At 54.3% G+C, this 19,408-nt stretch overlaps 3 protein-coding genes across 7 annotated transcripts in view; 1 reads left to right on the top strand and 2 right to left on the bottom strand.

Moving 5' to 3' along the window:
• PHF12 (PHD finger protein 12) overlaps positions 1–5,390 on the bottom strand; it is a 41,218-nt gene extending 35,828 nt beyond the window's left edge. The window contains exons 1-2 of one of the 2 annotated variants that reach the window (XM_027625462.1): positions 4,764–5,390; positions 3,933–4,114 (exon numbers count right to left, since the gene is read on the bottom strand). In XM_027625462.1, the coding sequence (XP_027481263.1) occupies positions 3,933–4,114; positions 4,764–4,829 (248 nt within the window). In that variant the 5' untranslated portion in view covers positions 4,830–5,390. Of the gene's footprint in view, positions 1–501; positions 1,031–3,932; positions 4,115–4,763 lie in introns of those variants that run through there. The other variant, XM_027625463.2, reaches the window with a different exon arrangement.
• The window catches only part of PIPOX (pipecolic acid and sarcosine oxidase), a 94,758-nt gene continuing 79,508 nt past the window's right edge, over positions 4,159–19,408 (top strand). Inside the window, exons 1-2 of the mRNA XM_027625470.1 lie at positions 4,159–4,561; positions 17,594–17,660. The gene's annotated coding sequence lies outside the window, so the exon portion shown is untranslated. The remainder of the gene's footprint in view (positions 4,562–17,593; positions 17,661–19,408) is intronic.
• The window catches only part of SEZ6 (seizure related 6 homolog), a 44,015-nt gene continuing 33,098 nt past the window's right edge, over positions 8,492–19,408 (bottom strand). Inside the window, exons 5-17 of one of the 4 annotated variants that reach the window (XM_027625464.2) lie at positions 16,893–17,078; positions 14,276–14,444; positions 13,976–14,142; positions 13,185–13,379; positions 12,798–12,936; positions 12,490–12,686; positions 11,723–11,917; positions 11,150–11,341; positions 10,846–11,043; positions 10,302–10,340; positions 9,932–10,049; positions 9,745–9,847; positions 8,492–9,580 (exon numbers count right to left, since the gene is read on the bottom strand). In XM_027625464.2, coding sequence (XP_027481265.2) covers positions 9,548–9,580; positions 9,745–9,847; positions 9,932–10,049; positions 10,302–10,340; positions 10,846–11,043; positions 11,150–11,341; positions 11,723–11,917; positions 12,490–12,686; positions 12,798–12,936; positions 13,185–13,379; positions 13,976–14,142; positions 14,276–14,444; positions 16,893–17,078 — 1,931 coding nt within the window. In that variant the 3' untranslated portion in view covers positions 8,492–9,547. The remainder of the gene's footprint in view (positions 9,581–9,744; positions 9,848–9,931; positions 10,050–10,301; positions 10,341–10,845; positions 11,044–11,149; positions 11,342–11,722; positions 11,918–12,489; positions 12,687–12,797; positions 12,937–13,184; positions 13,380–13,975; positions 14,143–14,275; positions 14,445–16,892; positions 17,079–19,408) is intronic. The other 3 variants (XM_027625465.2, XM_027625466.2, XM_027625468.2) reach the window with 3 other exon arrangements.

The following is a 19,408-nucleotide window of genomic DNA, read 5'->3' as shown; positions in this document are numbered from 1 at the left end:
GAGGCAAATGCTACAGAAATCTGTCTGACGGGAAGCAACCATGCTGAGGTCTGCTGAGGTAGATGCACTTCTCAATCAGACCGTTTTGGTCCCTCAGTCCATTTGGAGCAAAATGCCACGAGAAAGCAATCAGAGAAAAACATCCAGTTTCCAGTCGGCCTCACTAGCGATGGCCTATGGTGTTCACTTTATCAGTGGGAACAATTCAAACCATTTCAAACAGAAAGATGGGTCAGTGACAACTAGAGCTCCACCAGTTACTCTAATTTTTTTAAACCAATTTTTAGGAACCAATCCATGGAGACCAGTATTTGCAGAAAGTTCAACGAATGGCGTGACAATTGTGATAGGGGTCAGGTTCACCAGAAAACACTTAAAAACATATCTCTTTCCAGTTCTCCTAGGGCAGGGTTAGTAACCCCTACTACCACTTTGAATAACTGATAAACCAGTTAAACTTAGATAAAATGATTACACTATTACTTAAACAAAAAAAATCACCTCCTTAAGTTTAATTCTTCAGCGAGGTCTTGGCACCGAGCACAGGACAATTCATTCCCTCACCCAAAGGATCATTACAGGGAACCCAGAAATAGGGCTCCCAGTCTAATTGGGAAAAGAGAATGGTTCCTCATACAGAGCACTGGCCCCTGAGAAAAGACAAGACAATTAAACAGTTTATCTGACCAGTCATTTCCTATGGTAGTTTATCTTAGAAAAATCCCCTGTGGTTATGACTATGTCACTAAGCCCAGGAGGTAAAGTTTGCCTAGAATCGCTCCTGGAACATTTTATTAGATCGCGTTCACTGTGAGGCAAGCTGACAAGGCACACTAGAGACTGAAAAAGGACTTGTCTTAGAGACCTTTGAATGAAGACCCGCAGCAGCGCTACAATTACGATCAACAGGGTTTGCAAAACCTCCATCTTCACTCTTGTACATTCTATACATAAGGAAAATTATCATTTCTACGCTTATCTAAATACAGCCGACCCTTGGAAAACATGCATTTGAACTGCAGGTCCTCTTCTATGCGACTTTCTATAGTATGGTACTCTAAGTGTATCTTCTCTCTTTATGATTTCCTTAACATTTTCTTTTCTCTAGCTTACGTTGTTGTAATACACTGTATAATACATATAACATGCAAAATATGTGTTAATTGACTGTTTATATTACTGGTAAAGCTTCTGGTCAATTGTAGGCTATTAGTAGTTAAGTTTTTGAAGAATCAAAAGTTATGTAGTTTTTGACTGCATGGAGGTCGGTGTCCCTAAGCCCCCGGCATTGTTCAAGGGTCAACTGTAATTCAGTCTTAGCCAGTTAAAAAGGGAAGAAAAATACAGCCATACCTAATTGCACTCCTACATGGCACAAGTAATCAGTAATGGCATAAATTAAAGCCAGCACACTCAGGAATCAAAATTGTCTGAGACTGTCAACTGCTTGACCTGACTACTCTGGTGGAGATGGTTAATGAAGTACTTAACTTGCGCTGTAAAGAGTGTGGAATGGGAGGCAGAAAAGTGGGATAAGCCACACTTGAAAGAAGGCTTCCTGCCTTTGTGCCAGTATCCAGAATGTTCTGTAAATTTATATAACAACTCAGATAAGTCAATGGTACCTTCAGTACTGGCATCTTCAAAGAGGGAACTGGAGATGTAAAACAAGCCCTGCCTCACTTACTAGGATTCTCAAATCTCTGATTACCAGTTCCCATTCATGGTCTTAAAAAAAGAAAGGAAAAAAAAAAGTATTCAATGAAATGCACAGTCTGGGCAAGTCTGAGTCTCACCAACAGCTAGAAGTACCTCCCTCTCTCCTAGCTGAAGTAGAAACTGTTAATTGTTACAACTTGACAAGACTCACACTCATCTAATTAGAAGATCCAGAGGTTAGGTTTTAGAGTTTGAAGCCCAAACTCAGGCAAAACAGCACACTTTTTCCACACCTGGAGTTTCTAATAAACAATCTCAGTTTTACTAAACACAGGAGGCTAAAGATAATAAATGAGCTTATAAAATTCTCAATGCGGAGGTCACCATTTTTGGTGAACTAACCCTAGCTTCATCCTAGAGGTGAAACACCCACACTTTAAATCAAGCCTACAATTCAGTCCGACTATATGTATCAAACAAGCACAATAAAAAATGTAAGCAACAGGGAAAAAACTGATAAGCAACATAACATATTCAGGTACAAATCTCTTCCTTGCTCAAGAACAGGATGGGGAAACTTGACCAGAGATATTTTGTCCAGGTGGATTACACCTTACAGGAAGCAAAGGCTAAAAACCAAAGACCCTTCCTGCTGGTATTAACCCCTTCTTAATAAAAAATTGAAAACCAGCAACAAAGGTTCCTCCAGGATAACCATTTTTGTCCCTGCAACATTACAAGCCCGGATGGGGTGCCCTCCTGGGCAAAAGTATCTGGGGAATGGTAACGGGAGCTTCCTACATAACTTCTGACCACAGACTTAATTTGCCCAGTATCAGTCATCTGTCTAATAAGTGTTCCAAAACCTGCAATTAGTACAAATATACAGTAGGCACTAGTCCACAAACCGAGAAACGGAATGTGAATGGAACAGTGTAGAAAGCTTAAGAAAACCTCACTTTTTTAAACAGAGGACTTAAAAAAAAGAAAAAAAAAGGAACATCAAAAACGGGTGGGAACAAACAGAAGCCCCCTCTTTCCCGCTCTCACAAACGCCTGCTTCGGTCAACTGTTGTAGACCCATCAGAACACGACACAATCTGGGTTCCCTGCGCAGATGTAGGATTTTTGTGTAGGGCAGAGATGGTTTCTCCAGGCAGAAGCTGGAGTTTAAACTCTTCCTGGCGGATTGTTCTGGGCTGAGCTGCTGAGGAGGATCACGCAGCGGGCGATCAACCCAGGTCCCTCCCTCTCTCTCTCTCCGGTCTCTCCCCTCCTCTCGCGTTCAGTAAGGGGGGGGGGCGGGAGGTGGAAGGAAGCGCACAGCTTTCCAGCTCTCTGCTCCTTAAAAATGCCCTCGCGGAGCTAACCGCACACAATCCTGCCCCGGCAGCTAAGAATTTTGCCGCGAAGGGCTCGCTGATCCGGAGCGGAGAAGTGAAATCGGCGCCCAAGGGCAATTTTAATTGTCTAACCCGGCCCGATTTCCTAAGAGGCGGCAGCGCTGGGAGGGGAGGGAGAGAGGGAGGCAGCTCCGAAAGGCAACAGGGGGCAAGCGGAGCCAGAGAAAGGGGACCAAAGCGGCGAGATCCTAGCCCGGGTCCCCGAGGAGCTTCTGCAGAAAGGACTCCGAGCCTCTACCCCCACCGTTCCCCGGGAGACGTTTGCAAATCATATATGCAGCCAAAATGGCGCTGAGAATAAAAATATAATTTAAAGGCAGGTCGCCATATTGTAAACAGAGAAGCACAGAAGAGGCGGACTCGGGAGACACCCTCCATGATTTCTTCCACAGCCGCGAGCGCACGGGTGTCCGGCTCCCGGGATCTGGACCAGGCCAACTCCGGCGGCCGAGGGCTCCGCGCACCCGCCCGCAGGAGAGCCCAGCCCGGCAGGAGCCCGAGGGCGGCGGGCGCGCGGGCAGGCGAGCGGCACAGGGCCCGGAGCTCCTCCCCTTCCTCCCCCGCCGCGGCCGGCCGTGCCCTGCCGGCTCTATCCCGGCTACCCAGAGCCTTCCAATCCCAGATGGGGCTCTCCTCACTCGTCCCAACCCCCACCTCGGGGTCCGGACCCACTGCTGCTCCCCCCCCCCCCCCAAACGGCCAGATCCCGGCAGACACCTGGGGGCGGGGAGGCGCTCGCCCCAGCCGCTGCAGAAAATCAGCTAGCGGCTGCAAGCGCCCGTTATTTCGGCAGCCAGGGGGGTAGGCCGGGTGAAGGAATGTGCCGAGGAGGGTCCGCCAAGGAACTCCAAAGGGGTCCCCAGACCTTACCAGCACTGGAGGTGGAAGGCGGCCGGGCAGTGGTCACAGCACAGGAGATCCCCACCTTCTTTGCAGCTATCGCAGCTGTCGTGGTTGGTGGCCCTGCCGCTTCTCCGGGGCTCTTTTTCAGGCTTACGACTCCGCTTTTCTGCCTCGTCCGTCTTGGGGGGAGCCAGCAGAGCTTGGATTTGCTGCACACACATACAAACGGCGTGTGTGCACACTCGGAGCTCCCGGGCGGTCCGTCGCCCCCCTTGCAAGGCTTCTCCGTCACCCACCCCTCTCCCCCCTTTTGTCCTTCTTCCTCCCATCCAAGCTGCTCCCAGAACCTCTCAGCCCCCGGAACCGGGGGGAGCCCACCCTAACAGCGTTCCTGCAGCACAACAACGAGAACAGCTTCTTCCAAATGGGGAGGATCAGGGTAGGGGGATGGGGAGAGGGTGCGCGGTTCCCTTCTCGCCACTTCCTTGTATGGACAGTGGGGGACTCCAAAGCCAGGCTCTGGAGAGGCCTGAAACCCGGTACCCGGACGTGCTGGGGGAAGCACAAAGGGGCCGACAAGAAGGGGGTGGGGAGGCCCGCCGGTGCAACGACATGGAGTGGGTTGGTGCCTCGGGAGAGCGAATCCAGGGCGGCGGGTAGGTGAAACTGCTGCAAACGTCCTCGGAGGCTGAGCTCAGCCCCTCGAATTGCAAAGAAGGGAGGGAGGGTCTGGGTGAGGAAGAAGCCCCCCCCTCCCCCGGCCCTTTTGCGCTGTGAGCTCAGGACCGGCTTTGTAGAACGGAGGGCGGAGGTTCCCTCCCGGCGCTGGGGGAAGGGGATGAGGAGGGCCACTCTTACCTCCATCAGCCCCCCCGACGTGTCCAAGTCGTACACGATCGTCTTGGTCTCCATTTTCTCCCACATTCATCCACCTCCCGGGCTGGGCGCTCTCTGCTCCGGCCCCCCCAACCCCGGGGGGAGGGGGGAAGCGGGGGGAGGGGGAGCTCCTGACCCCGGCCCCCCTTCTTTTTTCCCAACACGGGTCCCGACTTCCTCGCCCTGGCTCCCCCCCACCCCCCGGCCCCCAGTCCCCGGGACGGCAGCGTCCTCCCCACGGGCCGTGAGGGGGGAGCGGCCCCTCAGCCCCGGCCCGGCGGCTGGCTGCACGGTGGGTCCCGGCTCCGGGGGTCAGGCCTCGGCGGGGCCTAGTCCCACAGGCTAAAGCCGGCGCTGGCGACCGCTGGTCCGGCCGGGAAGGCTGGCGGGCGCTGCCATCCCGGGGTTGGGGGGATCGGAGGGGGGGGTGAGAGGTTAGGTGAGGTTGTGGTACGTGAGGTGACTGCGGGGAGGGTGATGGGGGGTGGTCCCCGGGCTCCGCCTCTCGCCGCCGCCGCCGTCTGCGTCCCGGCTGCCGCGCACTTGGCGCAAACTTACCGCGAGCGCCCGCAAAGCCACCCGCGCAGGCGCCCCGGGATCGCCGCTCGTCGCGCGCAACCGCAGTGACAGCCGGCGGCCGGGCTCCCGCGCAGCCGCAGTCAGGGGGTACCCCCCAGCGCGCAGCCGCGCTGGCATTCGTCTGGAGCGCCGAAGCCCCGCCTTTCTGCCTTGCGCCAGCGTAGTAAGATAAGAGGGCGGGACCTGAGGTCTCGCGCAGGCGCCTGGGAGAGTTTCTAAGGGTCACAGCGCAGCCGCAGGAACATGGGGGCTCTTCATCCATTGGTGTTTGTGTATAGACCAAGAATACTCTGTTCCTGCGCAGGCGTGTTGAGAATGCTCCCCTCCCGCCCCACAACGCAGCCGCCTTCCGCGCAAGCGTATTGTCACCTGCAGGCCCTAACAAGAATGCTTCTACTTTCGCCATTTTGGTAATGGGATATAGGCTACCACGTCCTTGGAGTCCTCAGGCAAGAACTGGAAGGAGGAAGGTGTGGTGTTGGCTGGAGCGGGTAGGCTGTCGGTGACAGCAGTATTCCTAGGGATATTGTACTGGATCGTTTGTTTCCCAGCGACAGGTGTGGCTGGACTAGGCGCCATGTTGGTAAAGAGAAAAGAAAAGCCATCGCGACGGAAAACTGTTCTTCTGGTATCGGGTTGGATGGCTACTGTTCACACTACCCTCCCTCTCCCGACAGTTAGTTTTAGCCTCAGCATCCCTGCCTTGAGTAATGGTGACACCATGGAGAGTTTCGCTGGCCCATTACTACCCTCTCTTGATCACTGTCCCTGACAACTGCACCAGAGGAAGCCAACAGCGAAGAGTTAGTAACGCTGACAACGCCCAGCTACATGCCTATAGCGGACTTCAACTCCCAGTTTGCAACGCGCAGGAGTTCCAAAGGGCGAACGAGAGCGCATTGCACCCTGGGATCAAGAATCGCGAGGGATCTGGTGGGTTGTGGGAGCCGTAGTTCCGTGGGCATGCTAGGCACTGTGTGGTCGGACGGACTCGGGGATGAGAGAGTTGCCTGCCAGGAAGGGATGCTTTTTGAGAGCTGCTGTGCTGTATGCTGGGATTTGTAGTCTGAAGGCCTCACCTCGAATTTTGGGCTTCCCCCACGGCACGCGCCCCTGCCCTTGTTATCGCTTTCAGAGATGGCCAGTTATCTCTTGCCTGACTGTAGGTGAAGAGGTGGAGAAGGGAATAACATCACTGTGCCTGCCACTAGGCATTTAATTGGCATTGTTGCCAGGAACTTGTGTCCTGCTCACCTGTGATCGTTAAGCTGTACTTAGCATTTGCAGAAGGATAAAACCGCAAAGGGGTTAAAGGCCATCTGTGTTAATCGCCTCATTTCCCGATGCATAGAGAGGAGCGGTGACTTGCCTAGTTCACATAGTGAATTTATGGCGGACCTATGAATGAAACAGATTTGATTCCCAGGCCAGGACACTTTCCACTACACCAGGTTAACTGTCTATGAGGAGTTGTTGCTGCTGCTTTTGGGATAGTAAGGAGAATGAGTTAAATAGGGTGGGGATGTCAGTGTGTGGTCTTCGGTTTCTGTTTTTCTGACTTTTCTAATGATCCTCTTGGTGGCTAGGAAGAATGATAAGGTCATGGGCCTTACCTGTCGTGTGTGTGTGTGTGTGTGTGTGTGTGTGGGTAGGTGTCATGTAGATTGGCCGCTCTCTGCCCTCTACCAGCCTCAGCAAACAAGAAATCCTAGTGGTTATGGACCAGAGAGGCAGGCTTCAGAGAGAGTAGGGCTGAGCTAGTTGCATGAAAGTGGCCAGACCTCATCTCTTCTGAGGTTTTATTTCCTGCCACAGGCCCTCAGAAGTTGGAAGCACATGTGCCCTCTTTCACTGACTTCTTACTACTCAGGACCCAGCTGTGCTGCTATGTCAGCCTGAAAGCATTATGGGGCAGAGAAGTAGTCCATTGGCCTATGCCCAATGAGGAAGGCTTTGCTTTGATCAACATCATCATTTGCAGTGGAGAACAGGAACAGGTGGTGGGCTAACGAGGGAAATAATACTTGGCTCTGTTGACAAGTGCCAGGGGAACTAATCACTGTACACACCTTCCTCTTAGAACTTGGAGGGGAAGGTCAGCCCAGCCGTTAGAAGTTGGAGCCACCTTGGAGAGCTCCAGTCCTGGTTGTTCAAGAGGGGGTTGAGGAGAGCTAGCAGGTGGGATACAGATGTCTTCTGAAGTGACCTCTTGTGGCTAATATAAGCACTGCAGTCTACATGGACTGGAACTTTTCCAGCCTTCAAAGTGGCCTGTGGTGGAGCCAGGAGGTGGGCAGCCATGAGTGATCAGGACCTCTCTGTTGGAAGACTGTGGAAGTAGAACGTGCTGGTGGCTTCCATTATTTCCTTCAGGGATTTTGTCTTCTGGCTTCTGAGTGTCCATAACTCCATTGCCTGTCTCATGCTCTTACTCTGGAGAGCAGCCATGCAGAGCGCATCTCTAAGCACAGATGTGCATGCTGGGGGCCGAAGCTGAGCTCACACTTTCATCTCAGGAGGTGCCTGGGAGCCGTAGGGAAGGGGCATCGGGGCTGCAAGTGACCAAACATGGCAAACTTAAGTAGATCCTTTCCAGCCAACTTCTTCTGGAGCCCCTGGATAGGGCTTTTGCTGAAAGAGGAGCCAGGTCCCTACCCTAAGCTGCATTGCCCCTCCTCCTGATAGTCTGGATATTCCCTGAGGCCAGGATGGACTAGGGCCTCATATTTAGGGGTTCAGTCTCTGATTCTTATTCCAGTTTCCTAAACCTTGCTAGCTGGGGAAGAAGGGGAAGGAGAGAGGCATCAGGCTTCCTGGGCCTTGTCAACAATACAGTGGCATTGAGGAGGGGCTTGGGAGTGTGCCAGCCTGTAGTAGCTGAGCAGTTGGGTTCCTGGGCTTCCACACCCCTGTGGGCCAGCTACTGGGCCTCTTGCTTCACCTACCATCTGTTGCGCTGACCTTGTTGGGACAGTAGTCCCTGAGGCACCTGCATGTAACTTGTTTTGGATGAAATGTGGGAGTGATCAATTGGTGGGTCCAGCATGCCTTCTGGTCTTGAAGTCCACATCCCATTTATTTCCCACCTCCCTTCCCTCCAAGAAAGCACCATCTACCTGGCCATTGCTTGTTTTTTTTTTTTTTTTCTTTTTCTCCAAAAACACCGTTTTAATAAGGAAACAACAGAAATAAAAGATTGTTCTCTGGCTGGAGCCCAGACCCCATATAATACATTACATGTACAAAGTGGCCTGTAGCCAACTCCTAGGTCTCTCTCTGGGTCTCTAACCCCCCGTTTCATGCCAAATTCCTGGGCCCTTGGACCTCTGCTCCTCTCCAGAATATGCCTGCCCACTCCCCTTATCCCAAAACCCAGTGGCCAGGAAGGGAGACTGCTGGGTGGCTGGGGTTGGGGGAGGGACTAGTGTGAAAGAAGATGTTTGTAAAGCCGGATTGACGTCAGGGGAAGGTCTCCCTCTCCCTAGCATGTAGGGCTGTCTGGGCAGAGTGGGGTATCCTGCTTTGGTGTGGAGCATGAGTGCCTAGGGAAGCCCAACCTGAGCTTGGGGTAGGGTCCCTAAACCCCTTAGGGTCCCTTAGAATTATTGCCTCCAGGAAGCAGAACTGTCCATTCCTGGGGCCTTAGAGAAGGACTAGAGACCTCTCCGAGGGGCTGATGTCATCATGCCAGGACTGCCCAGAGGTCACTGTCAACAGCAGCTTTGGCCACTGGTGATGGCCCTGTGAGGAGCGTCCTGGTGCAGTTTCCACCACCATCAAGTTTACCCTGCTGCAGGGTGCCACATGCCAGGCTGGATGGTGGTCAGCCTGGAGAGAGGTGCTCTTCCTCTGCTTGTGAATTCCAGGCTAGAGGTCCAGGGCATGAAGGAAGGTCAGGAGAATGCTGGTTCTTGATGCACGTGCTCCAGCTGTGCTCTGCCCAGAGGAAGATGCTCCCTGACTTGAACCCAAGGAAGGGCCCTGTGTGGGCAGTGGTACTGAGAAAATAGGCCCTGGTGGGCATTGCAGGTGGGGAAGGGCACAACTTCTTGAGGGATTGGTGGCATCTCTTCCCAGATGGTATGTACAGGAGGCGTAGGGACAGCAGGAAGCTGGAAACTCTGCTGCTGGGCTGTGATGCTGGGCTGAGCTGGCTTCTCCAAGCTGCCCCCACCTAGATGGAGACTTCATATTCTTTCGTCTCCTGCAAAGTAAAGAGACTGCTGGGAGTTGGAAACTTGTATAAGGTTTGCCAGCCCATAATCCACCTTCCCAAGGAAAAGGGAAAGAGTGAGAGGGCTTGGAGGGACCCTCAGGGATACCTGCTCAAGGGAGCCTAGAATTAGGTCCTGGATAGGGTGCAAAGAATGGCGTGGGTACTTACTCCAGTCTCATAAGTTGGATTGTCAAATGCTGATTCCACAGTAATGCGGTCATAGGGGCGGGGTCGTGTCCGGGGCAGCCGCAAGGGGCTTTTCCCCTGGAGCCTGTGGGACAGAGAAGCCTGTGAGTCGAAAGTGCTGGGCAGGAGTGAGTCGGGTATGCAGGGCAGGAAGGGAAACCGGACTCACCTAGAGAAGTAGAGGTACACACCTCCCACCAAGACTGCCATCACCACCAGTGGCAAGAAAATGGCGGCTGCAATGTGGGCGGCATCCAGGGTGCTGGAGGCAGCAGGTGCCTTGGCAACTGAAAACACAGTGGGTAGGATTGGGGCAGAAGTCCCTGTGACCCAGAGCCCATATCTGTCCTCACCTCTGCCCAGGAGAATCCAGGTACCAGCTCCCTCTAGCTAGCTGGGGGCAGGGAAAGGAATTTTTGCTCTGCTGGTCCCGGACCTCTCTCTTTCTCTGCCCTCCCTTCTTGGGGGACCCATGGCCTGGGAGCTGTGAGAGCCAGGGGCAGGGAGACTATTTCCCTGGCCCTCAAAGGGGGGCTCACCATCCAGGCTGCGGCCGCTGTAGAACCCATCCAGAGAGGCTGGAACAAGAGGGGAGGGCCAAGGGCAGAGGTGAGACCAATGGGCCAAACCACTAAGGCAGGGAGTAGACTGATCATGGGAAGGATTTGTCCAAGGGGAGCCCACCCCAGCATTTGTCTTGGTGTCACCAGGTCAGAAGGATCTGGCAGAGACTGGAGAGACTAAGGGTAACATGAAGTGGGTGTGGGCAGGGGGTTCAACACTTGGCATCTTTGCTAGATGCTCTGCTAGAGCAGCCCTGTGGGACAGGCGGGAGTTTTGGCTTTTTTTTTTTTTTTTTAAGATTTATTTGAGAGAGAGAGAGCATGAGCAGGAGGGGCAGAGGGAGAGGGAGAGGGAGAGAGAATTGTAAGCAGACTTCACGCTGAGCTCAGAGCCCGACATGGGGCCTGATCCCACAACCCTAAGATCACAACCTGAGCCAAAACCAAGAGTCACTCAACCGACGGTGCCACCCAGGCGCCCCAGGGCAGACAGGAGTTCCGAGGGTGGCAGAACACTCACCAGCCCTACAGATGGGTGGGGGGTCACTCCAATGTGAAGGGTGCCCGGGCACACACTTGATGCTGGCCTGGCCCTTCAGCACATAGCCAGGGGCACATGAGAAGTGGACAGTAGCCCCTGCTGGGTGAAGTCGCTTCTCTGGACTGTGGGCACCATTCTCCGGGGCGCTGAGGCCGTGGCATGGCTTGAGCTGTTGCACTGCAAAGTAGGCAGAGCCCAGTGAGGGCGCCAGGTCCTTAGCCTCCAGAGGTGGCATCTTTTGTCTCCTCTCAGAGGCTTCCCCCTCTACCCATCCGGCACTTACAGAGACACTTGGGGGCCCGGTCGCTCCACTTGGGGCTGCTGGCTTGACGGTCATGGCAGGTGAGGATGGCACTACCAGTCAGTACAAAACCTTGGTCGCAGATATACTGCACGGTGGCCCCCACGGGAAATTTGGGGCTAGATATGAGGCGTCGGCTGTGCTCCACATCCCCAGGGTCATGGCAGGAAGTCACTATGGGAAAGTAGCCCAGGTAGAAGTCAACAAAAGCCAGTCCACCCTGGCTTTGTTCCAAGCCAGCCAATATCTTTCTGACACGTGGCTCTGCTGCCTATTATCTGTCCTTGCCGTTTGGCTGGTGCATCCCTCATTTGTCCCCTTCCAATCCATGAGAATCAACAAACGCCATCTCCCGGGGAGGAAATATTTGAAGTGCTTGGTGGATAACCCTTTGAAAAGGTATCATCCCATCTCACAGGTGAGGAAACTGAGGCTACGAGAGCTAGAGGAAGTTCAAGGGCACTAGCTGGTAACAGCTGAAGTCTGGTTCAGAATCGAGGAGAGAGGCTCGTATCTTGCACTAAGGAGGGAAACATGGGGAACAGGTAGACTCACCTCTCTGGCAGGAAGGCAGGTCCTCACTCCAGGTTAGGTCCCACTGGCACATGAGGACACTGGCTCCTACCACCTGGTAGCCAGGGTAGCACTGGTAAGTGACGACCGTGCCATGTACCAGCTCAGGCTGAGACGGGCTCTTCCAGCCGTTGGGGATCTCAGGCAGCTCCGGACATGTGTCATTGCGGGGCACCTCTGGGGGGCACAGGGGCAGCAGGACGGAGGCCCTCAGCCAGCACTGAAGCGACAGTGCTAGCCTTCCTCAGCAAGGACAGGCCCAGCAACGCATTCCTTCCTGCTCAGGGGCCCCTCCTTGCCTGTCCCTGACATCATTCTGTCTCCGAGTTTCCTGGGTTATCATTTCGGCTTTGGCTTTACTTTCAAAAGTGTGTTGGCCGGTTCCCCGGTCCTGAGAGAGAGGGCCAGGTAGGGTCGGCAAATTGTCACTTCCGTTCAAGACGGTCAGAAGATAGAAACAAACCCCTTTCCTTAGTTTCTTATTTTTGTGATGAAGGTCTTCCCGCTGCCTACCCAGATCTCTCTTGCTGCAACGGAAGGCTCCCTTTCCCTGGGCCCTCAGGGAAGATGGAGAATTAGACTGGCTTCCTTCAGCGGAGAGGATACCTGGAGCTTTCCCAGCTTTCCCTTGCTGGATCAGAGCACTCAGGCTCGTTGCCCTGGCCTGTCTGACTCGCCATGCTTTGGGATCCATATTCTGGCATCCTGTTCCCCGGGGCAGCAGGGCAGGGCAGGGGCAACAAGCTCACCAAAGAAGTGGATGACAAAGCCCTGTTGGTAGCCCAGCACCGAGGCCCCGGGGTCTGACTGGAACTGTATGGTGACGTCGGCCATGGAGGTAAAGAGCTTGAAGTGGCCACGGGGCCCCGAGTATTGGCCCAGGACCCGGGCCGTCAGGTCGTCCCCATCATAGAAGGTAAGCACATCACCAGGGCCTATGCGCAGCCTGCGGAGGAGGACTGTCAGGGAGGGCGGGCCTGGGGACTCCAGGGGGGGCTGGGCCAGACATGGCCTCAGAGCTCAGGAGCCGGCTTGGCCTCGCCCAGTGGGCACTCACACTCGGACGTCCAGCAGGACGCGCTTGTCCTCTTCCACGTGCACGCCCCAGATGCAGTCCTGCCCGCGGCTGTAAGGCTCCGGCCAGTTGGGGGAGAGCACCACACCAGCGGAGTCTGTGATCTCCCCACTGCACACAGCTGGAAGGCAGGGGAGGCCCGGGAGGTGCGTCCCCTCCACGTCCCCCCTCCCAGGCTATGTCCTGGGGCTGCCACCTGCCCACAGGAGTGCTGACCCATGGCCGGAAGCCCCCACCTCCTCTTGGGGGGGGGGAAGCTTGAATCTCACATGTCACAGGACCGCTGTGCCCCAGGCTCTGCCTCTGGCTCCGGTCCCCCACCCTGCTCCCTGCCCCCCCGGGCGGGCCCATCCACAGGTACCTACTGACCTCGGCAGGCTGGCTCTGTCTCGTTCCACTGGGGGTCGTGGGGGTCAATGCACTCGATGATGATAGAGCCCTGCTCCAAGGTGTAGCCAGGGTCGCAGCTGAACTCCACGGTGGTGCCCACCGGGTAGGAGGGGGCGCTGCTGCTGAAGTTGCCGTATTTGACAAAGGGCTCATAGCAGTGGCCCTGCTGGAAGGCTGCAAACCAGGGGGCCCAGCCCAGCTTAGCCTCAGCCAGGCCAAACGGGGCAGACGTCCTTCTGCCTCCCGCCCCAAGGCCTTTAGCTTCCTGACCACGAATGCATGTCCTAGGCTTGCAGCGGGGGCAGGATGCCCAGAACACCATACCCTATCATGCTTGGGAGGCAGGCTTGATCACCATTGTATTCCCAGCACCTAGTTTTGTGCTTCATACACACAGGGCGCTCAATAAATGGTTTTTTGGAATGAATGAATGAATGAATGCATGCATGCATGCATGCATGCATGCATGAGTGGTTGTAGAATGTCTCTTGCTGCAATTTTCCTTCTCTAAGGGTTGGGGCTGTTTTTGCTCTTCAAATTCTAGAGGATTCATTTTCTTGGACTAGAGGGCCTGGGTCCAGGCAAGGGTCTCCTGCAAGAACGGGGTAGGAATCCCCAAGGCCAGGAGGGGAGGGTTAGGGAGGGGGGACCTAAGTGTTAGGTGAGCAGGGGCTAAGTTGGAAGGAGCGATGAAGGAGTGGAGGTGGGGGGGTGAGAGGAGAAGCCCTAGGCTTGAGCCCTCCACCCCCGCAAGGCGCTAGCAGGCTCACCCTCGTAGCGCAGGGCCATGCCCGCCGCTGCCCCACTGCTGTCCGTGCTGAGCTCCACGAAGAAGTGTCGGCCGGAGCTGAGCAGCCCCTCGATGGGCAGGTACTCCACCTCGTAGGAGTCATACACTGGAGGGGCCTCCACGTTGTCTCCATTGCGGATGATGAGCCTGGGCCAGGAAAGCAGCAGAGGTGCAGCTGGTCTCACTGCCCTGGCTGGGGTGTGGCCCCCAGGCTTGGGTTCCAACTGCAGCAGAGGCACTAGGCGGCCAGGCCCTCCCGTCCCCCCAGGGCTCCCCTCACCGGTCGTCATCCTCTGCCAGGGAAACCTTCTCGAAGTGCAAGTGCAGCCGCTGGCCTTCCGGGGCCTCAAGCAGCCAGTGGCAGGTGAGATTGTGGCTGTAGTTGCCTGGGAAGCCCGGGGAGACGAGGCGGCCCGTGGTGGCGTTGCGGGTCACTCCACCGCAGGCGGCTGTGAGACAGGGCCAGGACTGTGGGCTGGATTCTGGACCCTAGATCCACTGGATTCTGGACGGCCTACCAAGCCTGCCCGCCCACCCCAGCTCTTGTGTCCTCTGCGCCTGCATGGTCCTGGAGGTCAATCCTTGGCCCCTGGGACCCTGCAGCCCCCGACAGCCCAGTTTCCAGAACCCTAACCTTTCACACCCCTGGGATTATTCACATGCAACTCCTTTGACTGCGGTAGATCTGGCCACGTGGCCCTGGGTAAGTGACTTTCCCTCTCGGCTGACTCCTCTGGGACAATTTCCCCGACTGCCTCCAGGCAGCCCCTTAAAGCCCCTTACCCAGGGGCTCCAACTTTTTGGGTATATCTGCTGCTTCTACCTCCTGCCACTTTCCTAAAACTAAGTTATTGTTTGGATATGTCCCTTCACTAGGACCCCCCTGGGGCGGAGGCCAGGTCTTTTCAGGCCAGGCACAGAGTTGGTATTCAGTGTTTGTTGAATAAAATGAATGAGTGGATGTAAAACAGAGGCAGGACTAGCTCTGGCCTGACAAACATCTGGTGTACCCACCATCCACCTCCAAATCTTATGGCCTCAGCAGACATTGCTAGCCAGGACCTGGCCTCGCTTACTTTCTGAAATAGCCTCACTACCACCGTCGTTCCTGGGCTGACCCCTCTGGCCTGGGACTGTCCTCTTTCCAAGGGGAGGCTGAGTAGCTTACCCAGCCCCATCGCTGAAGATTTCTGGGCCACCAAAGTCCTGGCAGTTGAGTGGGGCCAGAGAAGGGGTTTCAAAGGCAAGAGGAGTCCAAGCAGCACTTTCCTCTCCTGGACACACAGCTCTGGACCCTGCCTGCTTTCAGAGACTGGGCTGCCCTGGCCAGAACACAGCGCCCTTGTCTTGAGATATTCAAGATGGCAGAATATTTTAACTTAATAAGGCTCCTGGGGAGGGGCTTGTGGTGAGTTTCTTCTCCACTTCTCTGCAGAGAGGACAAGACCCAGCTTTCTGCTTGGTCTCAGAACAGAACTGCCCCACGAATGTGATCATGCCTACCCTTCACTTAAATTTGTCTGCGGTTCCCTGTTACCCCTAGGTCATCCAAGCTCAAGGTGGCCTTCAAGCCCTTTATGAAGCCGGCTTTCTCCTGACTCGGCTTCAGCCCCATCCCGCATGCGCTCATCAGGCACACCTTGTCATGGCCCCACTCCGGCCTGCTTTGTGCATTCCACACCTTTGCATACACTGTCCCAAGAATCCACTCCACTTCCCTGAGCTAACATTCTTGTCGTCCTTCCATGCTCTCTCTCCGGGAAGCTTTCTTTGCCTCCTTCCTCATTTTGGAGCAGCTCTCCCTCCCTTGGATCCCGATCATGCCCTGAATTCACCCCATCACAGCACAGTCTGTACAGAACTTGCTGCATGCTGGGTTCCCCACTTGCCAGAGAGCTCCCAGAGGGCAGAGACTACATCTGACTTATTCACCTCTGCTTGTGCTTAGCACCCAGGAAGAGTTTATAAAATGACATAAGGTTCAAGAGCCCGAGCTATTAAAAGAAAGAAAAAGAAAGAAAGAAAGAAAGAAAGAAAGAAAGAAAGAAAGAAAGAAAGAAAGAAAGAAAGAAAGAAAGAAAGAAAGAGGAAGAAAGAAAGAAAAACAAAGAAAGAGAAAGAAAGAAAAAGAAAAAGAAAGGAAAGATGTCCAGGCTGCCTTTCACACTGCAGATTAAATACTTCATCTTCTTTCTGCCAAGAAGCCCCTCTCCCCTGGTAGCAATCTCAGACTTCCTGATCGTCCAGGCCCAGAACCTGGGACGGTCTCCTTCCGTCTCCTTCCACTTGTCCCCCTTCGCTCATCAGTGTCTCTGGGACCTCTTCCCTCCTCTCTATTCCCAAAGTCACTGTCAAGTTCAGAGTCTCTTGCCTGTCTGGCCTCCTGGCTTCCTGAGGAATAGTTCTGAGGTCCTCCCCAGCTGTTTCCTGAGTCCCTAAACACTGCCTCACCTTGTTGCCTCTGTGTTAACTGCCTGCACTCTTCCCTCCATTAAAATGTCAAACCTTCAATGTCAGTTCCCCCAGGAAGTCTCCTAAAGACCCAACTAAGAATGGTTGCTTCCTCCCTGCCCAAGTCACTTTATGTCTCTTCATTGGTGCTTTTTACTTCCTGCTCTGGAAATTGGTGATCGATGTGCTTCCTTCTTCCCCCATTTCCGGGAATTGTGGGCTCTTTGAGGGCACGGTCCCTGTTTAATTCAGCTCTATATACCCGTGATACCTTGATAACAGGAAAAGCTCAATATGTGAGGTTGGATAAATGCGGCGGAGATATGTGACCATTTTCTGGTTTCCTTATGGAGAGCAAATGAAGGTTCCAGACAGCAACCGAGAGCAAGGATAAGCCCCCCCCCCTTACTCCTCTGTTTAGCACCGAGTCCCCTAGAACCACTTACCAATACAGACAGGCTCCTGGAAATCCCAGAAGGGCTGGGTGGCATTGAGACAGGTGAGAAGCCTGGCACCCTTCAGCTGGTAGCCAGTGGCACAGCGGAAGAGGGCGCTGCCTCCTGGGTGGAGGCTGGTGACAGTCACAGCTCCATAAGCAGGACGCTGGGGAAAGTGGCAGCTCAGGAGGTAGGCTACAGAGAGAAAATGGGTAAGTGTGTGTGTGTGTGTGTGTGTGTGTGTGTGTTGGGGGCTGAGTCATAGCCAGGGGGCTGAGTCCTGCCACAGCCTGCCTGGAGGTGTCACTCAGGACTGGAGGAGGCATCAGGAATTCCAGGAAAGACTCTGATGCCCTCTCCAGAAGAGGCCAGCGATATTTCCAGCAGCCTGGGCTGGTGAGTGGAGCAAGCGCAGAGCTGGAAGTTAGGAGGCTTGAGTTCTGATCCAAGATTTCTGATGCTTTTGGCAAGTTTTTCAGCCTTTCTGTGTCCCAGTTTCTCATTTGTTAAATGAGGTTCAAAATGCCGGGCTACCTATGGGGTTATTAAGAGAATAAAGGGGGTAGTATTTTATTCAGCTTGGTATCCCTGGAATCCAGCTGAGAGCACATCTTTAAGGAAGGTTTATTGAATGACTTAGAGATGTGAAAGCACTTGAAACAATGACAAGTCTATCCTGATGTAAAGTATTGATACTATTTTTCTTATAGGGGACGGCTATGAATTACACCCAGAACGACTGAAGTCAGACAGTAAAAGCTTTCCCAGTATTCACTGGTAAGGACTGTGGACTTCTTTTAAAAACAGGATGGGGCGAGGGTGGGGAGGTAGGACACGCCTTCCTTGGAAGTTGGGGGAAGGACAAGTTGCCTTGGGAAGCTTCGTAACTCTTGGAATTGTCATACCAAGTATGACCGAATGGTGGCAGCAAATCCCACAAAACAACCTGGAAAGGCCCAGCCCGGAGCCAAGCCCAGGCGATAGCTAAAAATGGGGGTCAGGGATTGGGTCCCAGAGGGGGAAAGAAGGCCGGAGGGGTCAAGGAGAGAGGCAGAGTGAAGGCTTGGGCTACAAAGTCTGAAAACCCGTGAGGGTCGTAAGAGGGATGGGGATTGTCTCGACTGAGGATCTTGGGGTGGAGGGGCCCACCCTTACTGATGGCACCAGGTGGGTGGGAAGAGAGGTCCGGGCAGGTCCAGGCAGGTCCAGAGGTCCTCGGCTAGCCTCTGTGTGATTCGTGTGAATAGAAAAAGAGGTCGCCTCTGGGCAGAACAGGATCCAGAAATGAGTTTCATGATTTCCACCCGTCCTGGCTATCGTCACTGGGTTTGTGAAAAGGGAGAGGATGATTCTTACTCTTCCCTCTCTCATGGCCAATGAGGGGTTACTTGTGATCAGCAGGCACAACAGGGCAGCGCTTAGGGGATGGGTTCTGGGGTCTGACTGCCTGGGTTTGAAGAACACAAGCTCCCCTACTTGCTGTGCCACCTTGGGCAAGTTACCTAACTTCTCTGTGCCTCCGTTTCCTTGTTTACCCACCATTTCGAGTACTGCATCCAGTGTTGTTACATGAGAGGTTAACTGAGAGGACATATGCGTAATTCCTGGCACAGAACAAATACCAAATGTCCCAGCCTGCTGTTACTGTTCGTAATCTCGATTGATAAAAGCACCTCACATCTGCAGGCACCTTCCAGCTTCTAAAATGCCTTCACACTCTTATTTGAGGTCTACAACATGCTTGGGAGGAAGGAAGGCAAGGTATGGGTTATTAACTAATTTCCCAATAAGGAAAACTGAGGTTCAGAGAGACTGGGGGACTTGCCCTGATCACACAGCCAGTAAGTGGTAGAGAGGGCGCTTGAAGCTCCTGGCTCTAGAGCCCATTGCTTTCCATCTCCTCTCTCCCACCTGCTTCCCCCGGTGAAGTAGAAACCAGGGGTCAGGAGTCAGAGGAACCCATGAGTGATAGGCAAGGCTGCCCTGGGTGGTTGGTGAGGGTGGCCCCCTCACAATGACCTGGGGAGAGACCCCCGGCCAGAACGGGATAGGGAAAAGAGTGTGGGGGCACCCCAACCAGAGTGCAGGGAGGGGGGTGACACCCAGACAGGTCTAGGTCATGAGCCAGATGTCCTTATATCTTTCCTGTGGTTCTTATCACAACTCTGGGAAGGAAGGTCCCCCATTTCATAGATTAGGAAACTGGGCTGGGATGAGGTGAAAGCAGGAGGTTGGGGGCAGATGAGGAAGCCCCCGGACTCCATAGTGGCCACTTCCCAGGAGGAGCGTCCTCCTGTTACCATGACTACTGTTCCCAGGGAGCCTGTATGACTGCAATCTGTTGAGCTATTTTCTCTCTGGCGTCTGTTTCTGGGGCCAAGTCCAGTGCCAGGAATGCTCAGGAGGGAGGAGGGGCATGCCTGGCAGGGCCCTCTGCCTCCTCACACTGCCTGAGGCCGTGGGAGGGGAGTTGGAGCCCAGTTCTGCAGATGAGGCCCTTGTGGGGGCCCATCCTTGTGATCTCC

The sequence above is a fragment of the Zalophus californianus genome, chromosome 16 (genome assembly GCF_009762305.2).
Source record: "Zalophus californianus isolate mZalCal1 chromosome 16, mZalCal1.pri.v2, whole genome shotgun sequence".
NCBI lineage: Eukaryota > Metazoa > Chordata > Mammalia > Carnivora > Otariidae > Zalophus > Zalophus californianus.
Note: the sequence above shows the minus strand (reverse complement) of the source record. Positions and strands in the feature narration are given on the sequence as shown.